Raw genomic sequence first — 18383 nt, 5'->3', positions numbered from 1 at the left:
AATCCATTTGGGCAATTTTCAAGTTCTTTTTCCTTTCTTGTATGTGAAGTGAAAGAGACATTTTTTTTTCTTTTAATTTCTTTTTGGTCCATTTGGCACAAAATAAGCCTCAAAGTGCTCTTTAATATACTCAAAAGGAATCAATTTATTATAATGGTGGAAGGATGGCATATTTAATTTTATAATTGGTCATGTAAAAAAAAAATTTTAATTATTTTTAAAATATGAGTTTTTTTCGTCATCGTTTATATGTCATCATTTATATTCTATCGTGACGTCTAGATTAAGTTATTCTTCTTAATCTCAATCCTTTTAGAAGTATATATGTGCCATTTAAATGGTGGGTCTTTTAAGAAAAAAGTTTACTAATTTCTCTTGAAATTGATTTTCAATAACAATCACATTGAATAATTTTCATATTTAGAATCTTAATTCATTACAAAAACCCTAAAATAAATCCCAAAAAAATTTTAAAAAAATTTATGCAACTTGGGCTAAAATTCTATTTGATATTAAATTTACCTGATTTCAGGCCCTAACATCTCAAGGAGGAAAAGCCTTTTAAGGCCCAACCTTTTTATTTCTTTACAATCAACTTGGCTAACCAACCAATGCATCGGCCAAGTACTTCTGCAATTAATTTTATTAAATGTTTTGATACTTTTTTTAATGCAATTAATTTAATTATTTGAAGTGTCACCAGTGGATATTAATTGCAAATTATACTATAATATATGGTTTAATTAATATACCAGACCGTATATGTAGCATGTGATTTGCTTAAAAAAATTAGATCTAAATCCATATAAAATATAAATTAATCGCCTTAGACATTTGTCTCGAATTAAACACTTTTATTTATATAAATCCTAAATCGGGGATACAAATTTTATCTCTAATTCAAATCGTAAAAATTTTTAACTTTTATCAATTTTAATAATAATCTTTATCAAAATAAAAATCGATAGGGTAACCAATTTATATGTAAATTTCTTTTTTTTTTAGTAATTGACCAATTATATTAATTTTTTTCATTTGTGTATTTAATTATGACACAAAATAATATGCATTTAATCGTTTTCATACATAAATATGATGTATATTGAAATAAATTTAATAATTATTTATTATTAATATTAATAATTGAAATCTATGGTTTTGAAATCTATGGTTTCGGTCGGATTCTCCTATTTACTTAATAAAAAAAATTGAGGTTAAAAAAAGAAAAAAAAATCAGCCCGCAAATTTCTTCGCAACACTGGCCCCACCCACAACCCGCAAAAAGTGGGCCCCTCAACTTCCGAGATACCTCCAAACGAAAGTCTCTGCCGTTGGATTTACATCAACGAGAACTAAACAAGATCAGAGCCGTCGCACGGCTTCCAATCTCGAATTTCACCCCACTTTTCTGACACTTCCCTCCGTCCGACGTGGCAACTTCACTTAACTGCATTTAAAATCCGGGTTTCAAGTCCGGGACTTTGAAAAAATTGAAGCTGATTTGTTTTCCCCCAAAATTGAAATAAAAATTAAAAATCCAAACTTTAAAGACTCTCTGCTCTGTCAAGCTTTCGGAATTGTGGTAAACAGCTCGTAAATCACTGTAAGTTTTCTCTTTTCTTCGATTTCGAAGCTTATATTCGGTAATTAGTTCTTAATTTTGTATTTTTTGGGATTTTTGAGGGTTTTTTTTTGGTGTTTTACGCTTGGTTTGCTAAAAAGTTACGGTTTTGGATGTCAATGTTTTGAAATTTTTGATTTTTTTGGGCTTTTTTAAGTGGGTTTTTTTTTTGTGGGAATTTGACTTGTGGCTGAAAAAATGTGGGAAATGAAGAGGAATTTTCAATTTTTTGGATTTGGGAATTTGTTTTTTTCTGGCTCAAAATTGAATATTGCATGAAATTAAGCTTAATAGACTCTGTTTCTAGCCATGTTAGACTAGGATTTATGATTTATATTGGTACAAAAGCAAAAACATGAAGTTGTCCCTTCTCTTTTAATCTTGGTATCAGGGGATTTTATGAGTTAAGTTTTGGTTTTTCTATGTTTTTGAACATGTTCAAGCTCATGTGGATCTCCAATAATGCAAGTCTTGTACTTTTTTTACTTAAATTTTAGTCTTGGGAAGTTGGTTTTTTATTTTTTATTTTTATGGTAGATTGGTTGCATTCTGTTTGCTTCTCTGTTGCTCAATTCAATGTAAAAGACTTTTTTTTTACCTTAAGTTGAATGTTCCTTGTGGTATATGTTTTTCTCATATGGAGAGTGCAACTGTTTTTCTTGGTTACAGTTGTTTGCTCATTGTATACTATGCCAAGCTTAGGAGAATTTTATTGCGCATGGAAAAGAAATTTCTTTTGTTATGTGAAATGATTGCGTCAGAAAATTCTCTTACAAATTTATCATGGCTGCAAATATTGGAGATGTTTAATGAGCCAATTTTTTCCTAATGTATTAAGTATTATTTAAATTTTCATTGGAAAAATTTCAATTTTTGTGTTTCAAGTGGGGGGTGTGGTGTTTGTTGGTGAGTGGTAGTGCCTGTTTAATGCTTCTTTTTTTCTTGAGTGCAATTAATTTTTTTTAATTGTTGTTATAAATATTTTATTTGGTTTCTGCAGCCTTTTTATTATTCCTACAATTTTGGAAGGCAAGGGAAAGAAGTGTTTCCATATAAAGCATTTACTTTGAATTGGATTGCGTATGGGTGAAGAAGAAACAAAGGCTGAAGCCCTTGAGCCAGTGGCTAATGGGACTTCTCGGCCGGAGAAATCTGGTGAAGCTGTAGCTGAGAAAACAGAGGAAGAAAATAATGGGGTAAAGGAAATGGAAGAAGATAAGAAAGTTGAGACTGAGAAGATGGATGAAGACCAACAAGTCAAGGAAGATGAGGAAAGCAAAGAAGAATTGGAAAAAGAAGAAAAGGAGGAACCTGAAACTGAAGCAATGGAAGAAGAAATTGATCCAAAAGAAAATGACAAGAAAGATGAAAAGGAGGAAAACAAAGATGAGGTGGAGGAGAAAGATGGGTTGAAAGAAGAAGAGGAAGAAGAACAGAAGGCTAAAGAGAGCAAGGAGAAAAAAGGTTCAAAGAAGCGTGGGAAAAATCAAAATGCTGGGGAGAAAGTGAAAGGGAAGACAAAAAAGATGGAGAAGAAGGAGCCAGAGCAAAGAACTCCTCTTACAGATCGCCCTGTGCGTGAGCGTAAATCTGTTGAAAGGCTGGTTGCGTCTATTGACAAAGATGCTTCTAAGGAATTCCAAATTGAAAAGGTTTTTTTCCTTTCTTTCTTTGCTATCCTTTTTTTAATGATTAAGAATTCTGTTATGTTTAGATTCTGTATTTTGAAAGTACATGGAAATAATAGGTTGCTTTGGCAATTGCAGGGCCGTGGTACTCCACTCAAAGACATTCCTAATGGTGTGTTCTTTATTTCTTATATTACTTCAACTATTTGTTTGACGTCCTTTATCCTTTTGGCAGACAATATCCTGCGGTTTGTTTGATGTTGTAGTTGTAAATCTTAACAGCTCATTTCTCCTATCATTGTTCATTACTGAGTTCATACTCTTTGCATTGTCATCAAAACATGGTATATCCAAATGAACCTCAGGATGCTGTTTCTTTAGTTTGATTGTGCTTGTGCTCTTCCCTTAATATCTGCTAAGTTCCTTGAATGTATATTGGAACTCCTTTTCTGTTACAACTAAATATGTTCTAGGTATTTGATATTACTCCAGTTCAATGAGTTGAGTAAAATGACATCTGCAATGGCATCTTCTGCAGTGGCCTTCAAATTGTCTAGAAGGAAGACTGATGACACTTTCAGACTACTTCATACCATTCTCTTTGGAAGGAGAGGGAAGGTAATTTGATTGCTGTCAAATTTTTTTGTTTGTTTCTGTCCAGCATTTTTCATTTCTCATTTTATTCTTTCAATATGATGATAAGGGTGTATCAAACATACAATCGTGCATGAACAGAGTCTCTAATGGTATATGTGTGCATGAGATTTGGCATGTGTGTTTGCGAAGAAACTATGTTAGGATGGTTTTGGGTTGCTGCAGATGTACGTTGTTGATTTTGCTTTCAGTTTATGAGACTCACATTCCTTGCTCTTGCAGGCGGTTCAGATTAAGAGTAATATATCCCGATTTTCTGGTTTTGTGTGGCATGAAAATGAGGTAAGAGGATTGTTAAATTAAGAAGCAGAGTTTTCATCATATATAATTGATTTCTCTGTAGGAATTGCACTTCTGGGCTTTAACCTTTTAGGATGTTTGTAGTTTAAGTGGGCTGTATGGTTAACTCGTAATTAGTTGATATTAGTGCATTATAGGTTTTTTCTTTGCTTATCTCACTCAAATGTTGTGATAATTGCAGGAAAAACAAAAAACTAAAGTAAAAGATAAGTTTGACAAGTGTAATAAAGAGAAGTTGCTAGAGTTTTGTGATGTGCTTGACATACCAATAATGAAGGCTACCACAAGGAAGGTTTGTTGATTTACTGCTGTACTTTGTGCTTTAATTCTGCCTATATCTCAAGGAAATGGTAGACATGCCTTTGGTTTGATTTGTGAACATATTCTTTGTGGTTAGTTATTCAACATTCATGCAAATTGATCAATAAAAGCCCTGTGTGTGTATGCACGCTAAGATAGGCTTGTCATGAGGTTCTTTCTCATCTAGTATGCAGTAAAATGTGGGTGGGCAAGCATTTTTGTATATAAAATTACAGATCTCTGTTAATCTTCTCCCTTTTTTTTTTTTCTTTTTCTTCTCTAGAGAGTAAACTATTTGTTGTTTCGGTTGAGAAAGCCCTCATTACGTTATTAGTTTTAAACGGTTGGAAAGTACTGAGAATTATTTGATCACTTTGCCCATCTAGGAATGCAACAGTTATAACGAATTAGATCCTGCCACTAGGACTATGGTTCAATAGAAGGGTAGGGGTGAGTTTAGAGTTTTCAGAAACTCTGATTAAGGTGATGCAATCAGTATAAAAATTAATATCACCACCCAAGTCCGGTGTCATTTATATGAGGGCTTGTTAATACTACTTTCACAAGCCTTACTGTAATAATAATTTTGATAGTAAAGAAGTTGAATATCTCTAATGGTTGTTAATAGGCTTAAAATGGACATGCAGGAAGATATCGTTGCAAAGCTGATAGACTTTTTGGTGGCCCCTCAAGCTACAACTACTGTTCTACTTTCTGAAAAAGAAAAGGTTTCTTAACCTTAACTGCAGCTTTTGCCAAGTTTTCATTTTTACGTGCTTTCTTTCTAACCTATATTTGCTATTTATTATTCAGTCAAGTAAGAGTAAAAAGCGCAAAAGGGTTATCAAGCCTGGGACCACATCAAAGCGATCAACCAGGGTATTAGTTTCTCTGTTTTTGCATCAGAAATATGATATTTGATTAACCATTGCAGCTTTTCATTAGACCTGTGGTTACCATGTTTATAGAAGCTTACTATTTTAGTTTCTTTTTCTGCTAGGGGTCATTATATAGTTTTACCTTCTTTTACATTTGTTTTTTGTAGTTAATTTCTTTTGTTTTATTCCTCTGTTTGGTGTATTATGCAGAGTCGAAAAAAGAGTGAGGATACTCCAAAATCAGGGAAAAAGAGTGCACCTGATTCAGAGGATGAGTCTGAAGAAGAAGAAAAGGAAGAGGAAGAGAATGAAGAAGAGGAAAATGAAAATGGCATAACAGAAAAATCTGAGGATGAGATGCCTGAAGATTCTGAAAGTGAGGAGAAAAATGAAACTGAAGATGAATCTGAAGAAGAAGTGGGGAAGAAGAAAAAGAGTACAAAGGTATCATCCAGCAAGAAGGAATCTGCTGGAAAAGCTAAACCCAAGAAAGTCACAGTTCCTAAAAGGTCTAGTACACCACAGAAAAGAACTCCAAAAACATCATCTAAAAGCTCAAAGGTTGATGATGATATTGATAAAAGTCCAAAGGTGTCTTCAAGGAAGAAAACTGAGAAGGTCACTAAGGAAAAGTCCTCTACGCCAACAAAATCTGCCTCCAAGGAGAAAACCAGTAAGTGGTAGCTTCCTTTTTTATTTCTTTTCATGTCTGTACTTTATGTTAAGAAGAATTTCTTTGTTGTTTATTTTTGTTAAGGAAACTGAAAAATGACTGTTGCATATGGCAAAATTTGGTAAGACAGGCTTTTGGTTATGAGTGTTTATATTGCTATCTTTTCCTGGATTTATTAAGGCAAAAAGGTCGCAAAGGGGAAGGACAAAGCTAAAGAGGAGAAATTGAAGCCAAGTGATCATGAGTTGAGGGATGCAATTTGTGAGATTCTTAAGGAAGTGGACTTCAATACGGTAAGATCTGCTGTGAATATCTGCCTACGGTTGTTGCATCCATTACTGGGCTTTTCGTAATCGCAGTTTTGGTCTGGTTCTGACTCCAAAGCCTATTTTGTTTGTGAAATCGAAAGTCAGGTTATCAGGACTTTGTGGTTCAGTGCTAAATAGGCTACCATGAACAATTATTGCAATTTCTACCACCTAATTCAAAAGTAGGATAACCTCTGAGGATCAGTACTAATTTGGTCTGATCTGATTATGTAACCATGAATCCAAACACTCTTAGCTGTTTCATTGAGTTCAATGCTGCTAGTGTTGTTTTATATTGAATCATTTTACTGAAGAATTAGTTCTGGAAAAATTTGCAGAGAGGTTGGCACATACTGCCTATCTGCTTGAAACTACCAGTGTGGAAATGGGCTTAAAGTCTTTTCCATTGCTTTGTAGATTTGGAAATGTTAATGGACAAAGACTTTGCTTTTGATACTCAATTTTCTGAAACACCAACTTTAACCCTTTTTTGGTCAATTTGATTGCAGATAAGATATAAGGATCTCAAGTGTTTTAAGTTTTATCTAGATCTATGCATTTCTGTTGCATGTTCTTTTTGCTTGGAGGAAAAACGTTTTCATTCCCTTGTAGATTCTGGTTCTAATGTTCTTGCTGACATAAGTTGTTTTTTTTTTTCTGCAGGCGACATTCACTGACATTCTGAAGCTACTAGGTATGCATCGTTCAGTTTCTCACTAACAAATGATCTTTTTCCACATGTTTAGATGCTTTTGGTTGGCTCAAAAAGTGCGGTGAAGGAGCAATTTTTGAACTAAACCAACATGCATTTCGGCCAAAATTCTTTTATGCATGTCCTAATGGAGAGTTTACTACCTTTCAGCTCGACAATTTGATACAGACCTCACCCCGAGGAAGTCATCTATAAAGCTCATGATTCAGGAAGAGCTTACCAAACTAGCTGATGAAGCCGATGATGAAGATGGAGAAGGTGATGCTGAGAAAGATGAAAACCAATCCGCTGGTCAAGAGGTTGAAGCCTGACCTACAAGATGGAAAATAACTCTCATGGAAATAGTGTAGTTATTTATGTCTTGTGCCAATATGTACTTTTTAGCTGTTACTTAGAAGGCTAGCTTGTAATTTACTGTTAGTTGCTTTTTTAACTTTTTCGGCGAGCAAATTAGCATTTATCAAATACTAGAGAAGCTCGAGCTACCCAACTGTGCTGCAGGGTTGCAGCTTGCTATGTACACCATTAACATGATCTGTAGGAATTTTCCTATCTGAAAACTGAGTATTTTGAATTATAGAACGCAGTTCTTTTTGTCCAGTGTAATGCCAACCCCGGGTTGCATACTTCATCACTGAGGTATTGCTTCCCTTATCCTTTAATTTCATTGCTGGATGATTCTTTTGATGTTCATTTGATCCATTCCTTCAGGATCCCATTTGGATATAGAGCTGCACATTAAAAATCACAACTGACAGCACCTTGTGCTTTCATCTTTGCTTTTTGTGGAAATGCAGTAATAACAGGAAAATTGGGAAAGGTGCCCCATTTGATTTGAAGAGTCTTTGCTTGCTGAGATGGTTTCCAGACCTGTACTAGACAGGCTTGAAAGGTTTGATGTTTTGGGTCCATGGATTGCATCTGACTAAGGGCTATATCCGAATCTGAGACGGGTATTAAAAGTTTTATCGGAATTGATCTTCCGAGTATAAGGTATTCGAATTTTATGTTATCGGGTCGGATATCTATAACTACCCGTATGAAATCAACTGTCTACATCCCTGCCATGGAATCTGCACCATTTCCATCAACTCTTCTTTTATATTTACTTGAAAACATCTCATCTTTCTGCTGGATATTGCGCTTGTTGAACCCTGAGGACACCATAGAAGAGAGGTTTTAACATCAATATTTACTGATATACATCACATTTTTTAGCCAAAATATAGAAGACAGATGATAAAGCATTGATAACTATCGAAGTTCCTTAATGTTTTTGATTTTGGGGGAATGGGGATTTGAGCAAGAAGGTACATTTATGATTATGCAAAATTTTTAGAACGGATATTTGAGTGAGAAGAGACATGTATCTATTATCGAATCAAATATTTAAACATGAAGTTTTTCAGAAAACGGGGATTTGAGCGGGAAGATACATATATTTATTATTGAGTCAAATGTTTAAACCCGAAGTTTAAAAAAAAAAACAAAATTTGAACGGAAAGATAGATATATATATGTATTTATCATTGAGTTAGATGTTCGGATACGAACTCTTTAAAAAAACCAAGATTTGAGTGAAAAAATATATGTATTTGTCATTAAGTCAAATATTTAAACATGAGATTGTTTATCATGGATATCGAAACATCTAACCATGAATGTAACTTAGATCATGTGGTTCATACCTTCATTATGATTAGAACAATTGTTGTGGATAAAAAGTATGAAAAGGACTGACTAGATTTATTGAACATGAGCAAGCCTTAAATCATGATTATAATGATTAATTATAGTGCTAAACAATGCCTAATTGGAATTTAAAAGCAAAGTTTGCTCCACTAATTTTATTAGTGGAGCATGCACTCACACGAAACCCTCAAATTCAGAAGCAAAGTAGATGGGTGCATGCATGCTTTTAGCTAATAAACTAATAATATAATCTTCACAACTATATATTGCTTTTTCCATATTCATTATATCCTTTACCCATTGAATTTTGGATCATTCATAAGCTAAAATGGATGGGTTTTATAGAAAAAAAAATACATAAAATCATTAAATAACAAGCAAAAGAAAGGGTTAATAAAACAAAATTATGACATTAGAAAAACCAAAAAGCAATAAAAAGAAAAATGTAAATTTTTTTATAAATAGTACGATTTCGGTCTTTAAACTACGGTCTCTATTTGATTTTTACGGAAATTAAGATAAAAAATTTAACTTTTTGATCTTAATAAATACAGAAACGTATGTATTTGTTTGAGTACATGTATGTGTATACGTATGTTGTTGTATAGAAGAGTATTTCCAAATATTATCAAATGAAAGACCACAAATTCTGATATGAAAATGGAGAAACCACTCGCTTTCTCCATCAAGAGCTAATTAACACTATATATTCTGATGCCAAATACACATAGCCCCTCCCTTTTTCTAGTCCAAGATTCATCATTTCAACAGGTTAAAGGTGAAAAAAAGGAATACCCCTCTCTCTCTCCTTCCACAGTTTCATCACTATCTAATGCAAATATCTTGTATTAGGTCAAGTCTTTCCATCGCCAAAGTCAACAACCTCACTATCTCTGTACGGCCTCTGTTGCTTCCATTGTAACAAGCTTCTAGACCTTCTCCTGCTCTCCTTTTTCCAACTATAAAAACCCCATAAACCCTGCGGTCTATCTCTCTCTGTAACTCTCCATAGCTTAAGAAACGTTGAACTAGTCTTTATCAGGAAGAAAACCCCAGATTTTGGTACCCTTTTGGACGTTTTTTCTCGCCATCCAGAGCCCTACGTAGCAGCAAACAAGGCAACTTCAAGAACCCAAAGAAGCAAAGCCATGGCGGACTCAGATACAGAATCAGGAGGAGCTCAAAACAATGGCAACAACACCGCTTCAAACGCGACAGGGAACAGCAGCGACCTTTCCTCTCTGAAAGAACAAGACAGGTTCTTGCCGATAGCCAACGTGAGCAGGATCATGAAGAAGGCTCTGCCTGCAAACGCCAAGATATCGAAAGAGGCCAAAGAAACGGTGCAGGAATGCGTTTCCGAGTTCATCAGCTTCATCACGGGAGAAGCGTCCGACAAGTGTCAGAAGGAGAAGAGGAAGACCATCAACGGCGACGATCTCCTTTGGGCCATGACGACGTTGGGGTTCGAGGATTACGTGGAGCCCCTTAAGGTTTACTTGCAGAGGTTTAGAGAGATGGAAGGAGAGAAAACCGCGGTGGCACGTGACAAAGACGCGCCTCTTGGTGGTGGCGTCGGTGGTGGTGGGATGTATAGCATGATGGTACATCAGCATCAAGGACACGTGTATGGTTCTAGTGGGTTTCATCAGATGGGAAGTAGTGGGTTGGGTAAAGGTGGGCCTGGGAATAATTTGATTGGGCCGAGGTAGTAATCATCATTGACACGTGTATGGTAGTTATGGGTTCGATAAAAAATCTGGTTAGGTTAAGGCTGGGCCCAGGCCGCTGCAGCAGTCTGTACACGTGTAAGCTTTCGGTGGTTTGGGCCTGGACCTGATTTGGATAGGGCCCAGGGAGTTGTCATCCAGGACACGTGTACGGTAGTATTGGTTAGGTAGAGGCAGAGTCTGTTTCAGGCCCTTGATTTGATTTCATCAATTTCACATAATGTGATATTGTACTTCCCAATGAAATATATAGAATGGGTTCCTAAATTTTGATACTTTGGGTTAGTATTATACATTTCATAGCTGACCTAATGATACGAACAGCATTCACACTTCCGGAGTTTCTCTTTTATTTGTTCGATATGAAATACTGTAACAATAAGATAATTTTAAAATTTTATAAAAGATGTGGACCATCTAGTGAATCCTAATCCTAGCAAAAGAAGAGGGCAACTGCAACTTTGTCAGTTGGTGAACTGTTGCCCCCAGAAGGTTCATCGACAGCCAAGAGTGCTTGAACAGTCCCAAGTCAACTTCTACAGTAGACCACTGTTCCAACATTTCGACCGCTAGAGTATAGATCATGGTCACGGACAGGTTTACTATAACTTGGGGACAATTGGATAAGATCAGATGAAGAAAACAAATGAAATCAAAAGTCAAAACATATGAGATTTTGACCCTCTACTAGGTAGAAACATGGAATACTTGACAATGCTATCACCCTTCATTGCATTGTTCAAGCTGGATAACTTTCCAGGTTGTTTCAAAGCATGGTTCAGCTTAGCATCAGCTGAACCAGAGAACCTGTGTATGCTCAAGGCCAGAACCCCCAAGCATAACCTGAATTTGGTTTAAGATTGTAGGAGATATGCAATTCAAGGGCAACTTCTAATGGAGATAGATAATACATCCATCTTTACAAGAACAGAGAGTTACCATGGGTTGTCAAATACCAGAGCTACTACTGTTTCTGACAGATTCGAAGGGCATCAAGACTCGAAAAGAAGAAAATGCTAGTATATAACAAGAAACCCATCTTGAAAAATCTGAGAGACATCAGATCCATTCGTGGTAATACTAGAGTATGACTCTTTGCCTGATTCGAGGACAGATTCTTATACGGAGGATGCAACTCATTCAATCAGAACAGCTACATGAGACAGGCAAGAATTCTAAAGAATAAGACGCTCGAATAAAAATCTTTCTATATATACAAAGTAATTTTGTACAATTCTCAAGGCTTTAACAATGGCATTACTCGAATGGTTACTATTCTACATCTCCCTTCACAAAAAATCACATGGTTAACATAGCGGTACGCCAAAACTAAACAAAAGAAAAACAAAAAAGGAGGGGTAAAAATGATACAACAACTAGCCAACAGAAAATGCAGATCAGCAACATCCTCGGCTAAGTCCTATTACATCACATTCAAACTTTAAGTTCTGAAATATTCCACCACATCTCAGACTTCAGCAGTTTCAAGTCATACATTATCCATAACATTGGTTTCATCAAGTGCTAATAAACTAAAACATAAATGCAAAAGTTTAAAACTTAAAAGCATGAGTTCCACTTCAACATGAACGCTGGCAAAAGGAAATGCCATCTACTGTCTCTTTCAAATTTTCGAGGCTGAGATCATCTCCATCTCCAAGATAACTCTGTTGAACAGCTTCAAATCTCAAGATCAAATACCTTCAAGCTATAAATCAAAGAAATGAGTAATATTTGCAATTAGGAACCATGTTCTTGAAGAATATAACAGATTATAATCACAGTAATTTCCTTTGAAGAGCACAGTAAACTTGATAAGTGCACAGTAAATTAAGGGCTGGTATTTGAATGCTTTGCTTAACTCTATTCACAAAGAAGCAAGCATACTGCAAAACTACACCTATAATAAGCAAATCATAAAGTAATTCTCAGGAAGATAAGTTTTGCATCTTATAGCCAGAATATTCATTCTTGGCAATTAATAATAAATAAAAAGAAGAGGGGTAGGAACCAATAATTCCCTAAGTATTTTATGATATGGTACAAACACATGTAAAACGAGCGAATTATTACATTAAAACTCAGCACATGTCACAACTAGAACGTATTCCATTCATAAACTGATGAAAATAGCAGAATAGCGAGCAAAGACCATCATTACATGAATACTAGCTAGCCTACTAAAACATTTTGAGATCTTCAAAAACTTAGATATACAAATTAAATATATATGAGCAATGTTCTACCATATGCACAAACAAGTATTACACGTTCAGGAAAAAAATCAACAACATTTTTATGGATAATGAGATACTCAGATAATATAATTACAAAACCATAATTCAGGAACTTACTCATTTTATGTAAAATTGAGACACTCGAAGGGAAGAGAAGCAATCAACAAATTCAGGCAATGAACTGAGATTGGCTAATGAATTGATGACCACAACACCACCACTTGAGAGAGAAGTCAAAAGAGGATGATGAACCCAAAGTTTCTGTAGTGACTGATCTTTTCAAAAAATTTCTAACAGAAAGTTTTTGCTATAAGAAGAGTCAGATAAGTCACTCTGAGGTAAGTCGTCGCCTCTTCCCATAATCAGCATCTCTAGATCTTGAGCGATGCTCCTCCTCCTGAGATAATCGTGACCTGTTGTGAGTCCTTGATGACCGTCCATGGTCATCATGCTCTGGGTCACGGTCCCTGTACCTATGATGATCTGCATATCTGTCTCTGTCTTCCCTATATCGATCCTTATCCCTGTCCCGATCACGTTCCCTATCACGATCACGAACATGATCTCGAGAGCGCTCCCTATCCCTGTCACGCTCCCTATCACGTTCTCGAACAATGTCTCTATCATCCCGTTGCCTTCTTTCTGGCCAATCATGTTCAGGACCCATATCCTTCTCCCTAGGCATGTCTTTATCATACCCCGGTTCTCTATCATCACGATACCTTCTTTCGGATGAACCTGACCAGTCCCTTTCTGAAGCTCTATCTTTTTCTTTTGTGGGATTTTGCCAACCTCCTCTATCATGACTAACCTCTCCATATTGATGGTCAGATGCAGCTTCCTCTCCATAACTAGACTCTCCAGCTCTCCCACCACCATGCTCATCACCACCCCATCCTCCCATGTTGGGATCTGACCACATTCCCATATTAGGCCCATCTACACCACTTGTGGGCATCATCCCCATACCATTCATGGGCATACCTCTTCCAAAAAATGCAGGGTTAACATGAGGAGCCACTCCAGGCAAACCAACTCCTCCAACAGGAGGGAACGAAGATAAAATCCCGGAAAATGGGGGTGTGGGAGCACCAGGAAACCCTCCATAACCACCCATTCTTCCCATGGGTCCACCAAAAGCTGGATCAAAACCTTGACCCATCATAGCCTGCGGGTGCATGAGAGGAGGCGTCGCACCAAGACCTTGTCCAAATCCATTCCCACCATTTCCCATGATACCCCTACCTCCCATCCCACCAGCCCTATTCCTCATAGGACCAACTGGCCCTCTATTTCCCATCCCCTGAGCATTGCCTCTTCCCCAATTCCCTCTCCCATAACCTCTATTATTATCCCCTCCTTGATAATTCCCTCCAGTTTGAATGTTACTGGCACCAGTCTTAACCCCAGCATCATTAGGGCCCCTCCTAGCTTGCGAAAAAGAAGCCTGTTGTTGATTCCTATGTAACTGAGCCTCTCCCATTTTCTTAACAGTAAATGGCGATGCAAAGGCAACAACACAAGGCCTTCCATTAAACATATGCCCATTCATTCCCTCCTTACAAGCTGTGGCTGCTGCTGGATCATAAAACTCAACCTGACAATATCCCTTTGACTTCCCACTTGCTTTTTCATCAAAAAACTTCACCTCCTTCACGGGCCCATACTTGCACAACTCTGACTCCAGTTCAGCATCTGTTGTCCACCAATGCAGATCTCCAACAAACAATATTGTCCCACCAACACTTCCACCCCCACTTGCACCAACACCAACACCACCACCACCACCACCACCAACACCCACATTTCCGCCCCCATTCCCAACTATAGGACCAGCGCCACTGCCACCACCATTCACACTCCCACCTCCTACTCCTCCTTGCCTCATCAAACCCTCATTCCCAACACTCCCAACATTCCCTACACGATGTCCCTGCTGTCCAATACCACCTACACCACCTAAACTACTATTATTATTCCCACTCTGCTCCTCAGGCATATCTTTCAACTTACTTGACGCCTGCGCAAATTCAATTCTAAGCCCACCTCCACCACCACTAACACTCCCACTAGGTCCCTTCACATCACCACCACCTCTAAACCCTTGACTCTCATAAGAAACCCTAGAATCCCCTCTTTCACCACCACCCGCAACACCTGGAATTGAGACACCAGATTCTGTTACACCCATTGGTGAACCACCAACTTTCCCACCACCGTTGTTATTATTATTAATATCATCATTCCTATTTGCACTACTATTGGTTTCCACATTGCTAAACCCTGAATCTTGGTTCTTCCTTAGAGATTGAAGAAACCCTTCACCAACATTAACATCATTGTAAAGATCTTCATAATCATCATCTTCTTCACCTAAAAAACCCTCGTCAGCAACGGCTGAGATCGCCTCGTTTCTATGGAACTGATCCATCTGATCCCCTCCCTCTCCTTCATCCATGTTTTCCACTCAAAATTCCCTAAAAACAAAAAATACATACATTTTTTCTCCTTAACTAAATTCAAAGCTTTGACCTTTTTCATACTTCTGTAAATTTAAAATAAAGAAAGAAAAAAAAAGCGCGAATTTAACGAAATTAACTAGAAATTAATTGAAACTACACAGGGAATTCGGGGAATTAGGGATCTTACCAGCTGGATTGAAGAGACAGACCAAAGACTACAAAAAAACGAGAGAGAAGGAAACGAAACCCTAATTCCGAAAGTATTTGAAATTATATACATGGGGTTTTTCTATTTTAGCGACATTAGAATGCTAACGTACGCAGCCGTGCATATTGCGCCTGTTACTTGTATCCTTGGACTTTGATGCATTTATTTACATTTTCTTTTTATATATTTAATTAATTTGTCTGAGTAAGTATAAATTCTATATAATATATATATATATTTATATATATATATATATATATATATATATATATATTTCTTTCATTCCTAAATTTCCAATACAATTGTAATATTTACTGAACTACAATATATCATACTGTTTTTTTTCTTGTGTTAAAGCATTAAATGAAAAATAATGTTTGAACTTTTTTGGAGTAGTGGTTATGAGATACTTATTACCGAACCATTACTTGAACCCGATAATAGATATATTTTTAATTTTAAATTTTGTTTTTTGTATTTTTAATTTATAATATATTTATAATTAATTTAATATTTATTAAGATTTATTAATTATTTTTAGTTTTAGTTTATTTTTTATGATTTAATTTTAATTTAATAATTTAAATTTTATTAATAATATATATAATGAATTTTACATTCATTTTATTTAAAATTTAAATTTAAATTTTATGAATATTTATAATCAAGTTCGCGTGTCAAGTGTTAATTTTTAATTGAGTTCAAGTATTAAGCGTTGATTTTTTTAATTAAGTTCAGATAAAATATAAATAATTAAATTTTAATTTAATTTTAATTGAAATACCTTTAAAAGTAATGAATACACTTCACATTACCGTTCTTACCCCGACTCCCAACCTTGTACAAGTCATGTACAATCAATTAATAGTTATATTACTTATTATAGTCAATCACCAAAACCTCGTTATGATTTAATTTTAATTTAATAATATATAATAATTTTAAATTTATTTTATTTAGAATTTGAATTCGAGTTTTTATGAATATTAATAATAGAGTTCGAATATCAAAGATTAATTTTTAATTGAATTTTGATACTAATATTTAATTGAATTTGGATAAAAATATAAATATTAAATTTTAATTCAATTCAAGTTTTAATACTTCAAAATTAACAAATATGCTACATATTACGAATCTTACATTAATGAGATATGAGATGGGATATAGATTTTTCACCACTTATCAAACATGTATTTTAAGTTGAGAACGTGGACTCGTGATTTATAAGCGTACTTAAACTCTGGACATTAATGAGAGATAAGATGGGACATGGATTTTTCACTACTTATCAAGTATGTGTTTTAAGTTGAGAACGTGGATTTGTGATTTATAGACTTATTTAAACTCTATTCCCAAAGTTAAAAACTGCACGAAGTTAGATTTAAATTTCGAACTGTGACATTTTATATCAGAGCAGACTTGATATGAATCATTTATGAGAAATATAAAAATCAAAGTAAACTCGGATTAATGTAAGAATCCCTGTCTTTTACAGATAATGAGTCGTTGCACAATTAGGTAAAGTAGAGTATTACATATCTCACATTAGTAAAAAATAGAGTGAGTTTTAGATATGTTAATATAGGTCTTCTATCATCTGTCGGGTATATATTTTGAATTAAAAATAAAAATTTATAATTTATAAATTTATTTAAATTTTATTTTAAAAATTTAAGATAGCACGAGATTGAGTTTAAATTTTGACCTATGACATCATTCATTATATTTTCATCCAATCGGGCGGCCCGGCCCAACCCTCAGCCAGTCATGTGCTGCCAAGTAACGGCTATGTTACCCACTACAGCCGGTCGCCTAAACGCCCCCCGAAAAGTCCCCACCATTCCAACGGTCAAATTTCATTTCAATCAATTATTTTGAAAATCACAACGTTTAGTTTCCATATAATATATATATCTATATAAATCTCTCGCTTTTTTCCTTTCATTCTGAAAAAGCAAAAGCCATCGATCAAAGCAAGTTCAGAGAGCAAAGCAATGATGCACAGATTCATCATACTTTCCATTTTTGTTCTCTTTGTTTCTGGAAGGGTAGTACAAGCCGACGGCAATGCGCCTTCTCCATCTCCCAAACCCACTCCAACGACAACCCCTCTATCTCCGGCCAAAGCTCCGACGTCTTCTTCAACCTCTCCTATGGCGTCGCCTTCGAAATCTCCTTCATCATCGCCTCCGTCGGCGACTCCCACGAGTTCCCCACCCACATCATCACCTCCGACTGCTACGCCCCCATCGGTTCAATCCCCGGCTGCGACTCCGCCTGCTTCTTCGACAGCCCCGGTTCAATCCCCGGCTGCGACTCCGCCTGCTTCTTCGAAGGCCCCGGTTCAATCCCCGGCGAGTTCTCCACCAATGTCTACCCCTCCGGCATCGGCACCGGCAAGTTCTCCTCCTACATTGACACCGGCGAGTTCTCCTCCGTCGTTGAGTCCGGTCGGGGCTCCAACTGTTGCGGATGGTCCGGTTGGAACTCCTGAGTCTTCTGCTAATATTCCTTCGAGTTCAGCAACGCCATCAGAGAGTCCTGCTATTTTCCCGTCGAGCAGTAGCCCACCAAGTCCCACTCCAGTGGGTTCATCGCCGGAGAGTACAGAGGGTCCGGCGGTTAATGATGAGTCGGGTTCGAGATCCAGTTACGAAGTCGGGTTCTTTCTGAGCACTGGTTTAATAGTGGGTGCCGCCTTGGCTTTTTAGATTTTAATTTTGGAATGTAATTTCTTAAGAATTTTTATTTCCACATTATTAATGAAATTATTGGATTACTTTATTATTTTTTAATTTTATAAGCACCTTAAATATTAATTTTTTATAATTTTTTTACTTGAGAAAATCAATATATATGTATATTTTTAATTAAAAAATCAAATTTAATAGTATCATTTTATTTTATAATAATAAAAATAAACTTATAGCTCATGCAACTCTTTTAATTTTTTGCTTATGAAATTTATATTTTTAAA

The 18383-nt window shown here is 35.9% G+C and overlaps 3 protein-coding genes and 1 pseudogene across 5 annotated transcripts; 3 read left to right on the top strand and 1 right to left on the bottom strand.

Moving 5' to 3' along the window:
• Positions 1-1446: 1446 nt before the first annotated feature.
• Positions 1447-7736, top strand: LOC18593293 (DEK domain-containing chromatin associated protein). Its single transcript, XM_088808306.1, has 12 exons — positions 1447-1603; positions 2622-3273; positions 3388-3421; positions 3788-3867; positions 4126-4185; positions 4385-4495; positions 5151-5231; positions 5317-5382; positions 5592-6054; positions 6235-6347; positions 7026-7056; positions 7225-7736. Exons 2-12 carry the CDS (start codon positions 2704-2706, stop codon positions 7383-7385), a joined length of 1770 nt encoding a protein of 589 aa, XP_088664432.1. The 5' UTR covers positions 1447-1603; positions 2622-2703; the 3' UTR covers positions 7386-7736.
• A 1760-nt stretch (positions 7737-9496) lies between these two features.
• Positions 9497-10771, top strand: LOC18593292 (nuclear transcription factor Y subunit B-3 pseudogene; annotated as a pseudogene).
• Positions 10772-11861: 1090 nt separating this feature from the next.
• LOC18593291 (RNA-binding (RRM/RBD/RNP motifs) family protein) lies at positions 11862-15529 on the bottom strand. 3 transcript variants are annotated; one of them, XM_007020442.3, is made up of 3 exons: positions 15383-15529; positions 12851-15210; positions 11862-12204 (listed from the first exon to the last, which is right to left on the bottom strand). In XM_007020442.3, exon 2 carries the CDS (start codon positions 15189-15191, stop codon positions 13062-13064), a length of 2130 nt encoding a protein of 709 aa, XP_007020504.3. In that variant the 5' UTR covers positions 15192-15210; positions 15383-15529; the 3' UTR covers positions 11862-12204; positions 12851-13061. The 3 variants fall into 3 exon arrangements, with proteins under 3 accessions (XP_007020504.3, XP_088664431.1, XP_007020505.3); XM_088808305.1 differs by having other exon boundaries at positions 11862-12163; XM_007020443.3 differs by having other exon boundaries at positions 12851-15278; positions 15383-15526.
• A 1815-nt stretch (positions 15530-17344) lies between these two features.
• On the top strand, positions 17345-18201 carry LOC18593290 (uncharacterized). Its single transcript, XM_007020441.3, has one exon. The coding sequence runs from the start codon at positions 17401-17403 to the stop codon at positions 18115-18117; it is 717 nt and encodes a 238-aa protein (XP_007020503.3). The 5' UTR covers positions 17345-17400; the 3' UTR covers positions 18118-18201.
• The last annotated feature ends 182 nt before the right edge of the window (positions 18202-18383 follow it).

Source organism: Theobroma cacao, chromosome 7, assembly GCF_053813885.1.
Source record: "Theobroma cacao isolate CCN51 chromosome 7, ASM5381388v1, whole genome shotgun sequence".
Classification (NCBI taxonomy): Eukaryota; Viridiplantae; Streptophyta; class Magnoliopsida; order Malvales; family Malvaceae; genus Theobroma; species Theobroma cacao.
The sequence above is the reverse complement of the archived record's forward strand: the minus strand, read 5'-3'. Positions and strand labels throughout refer to the sequence as shown.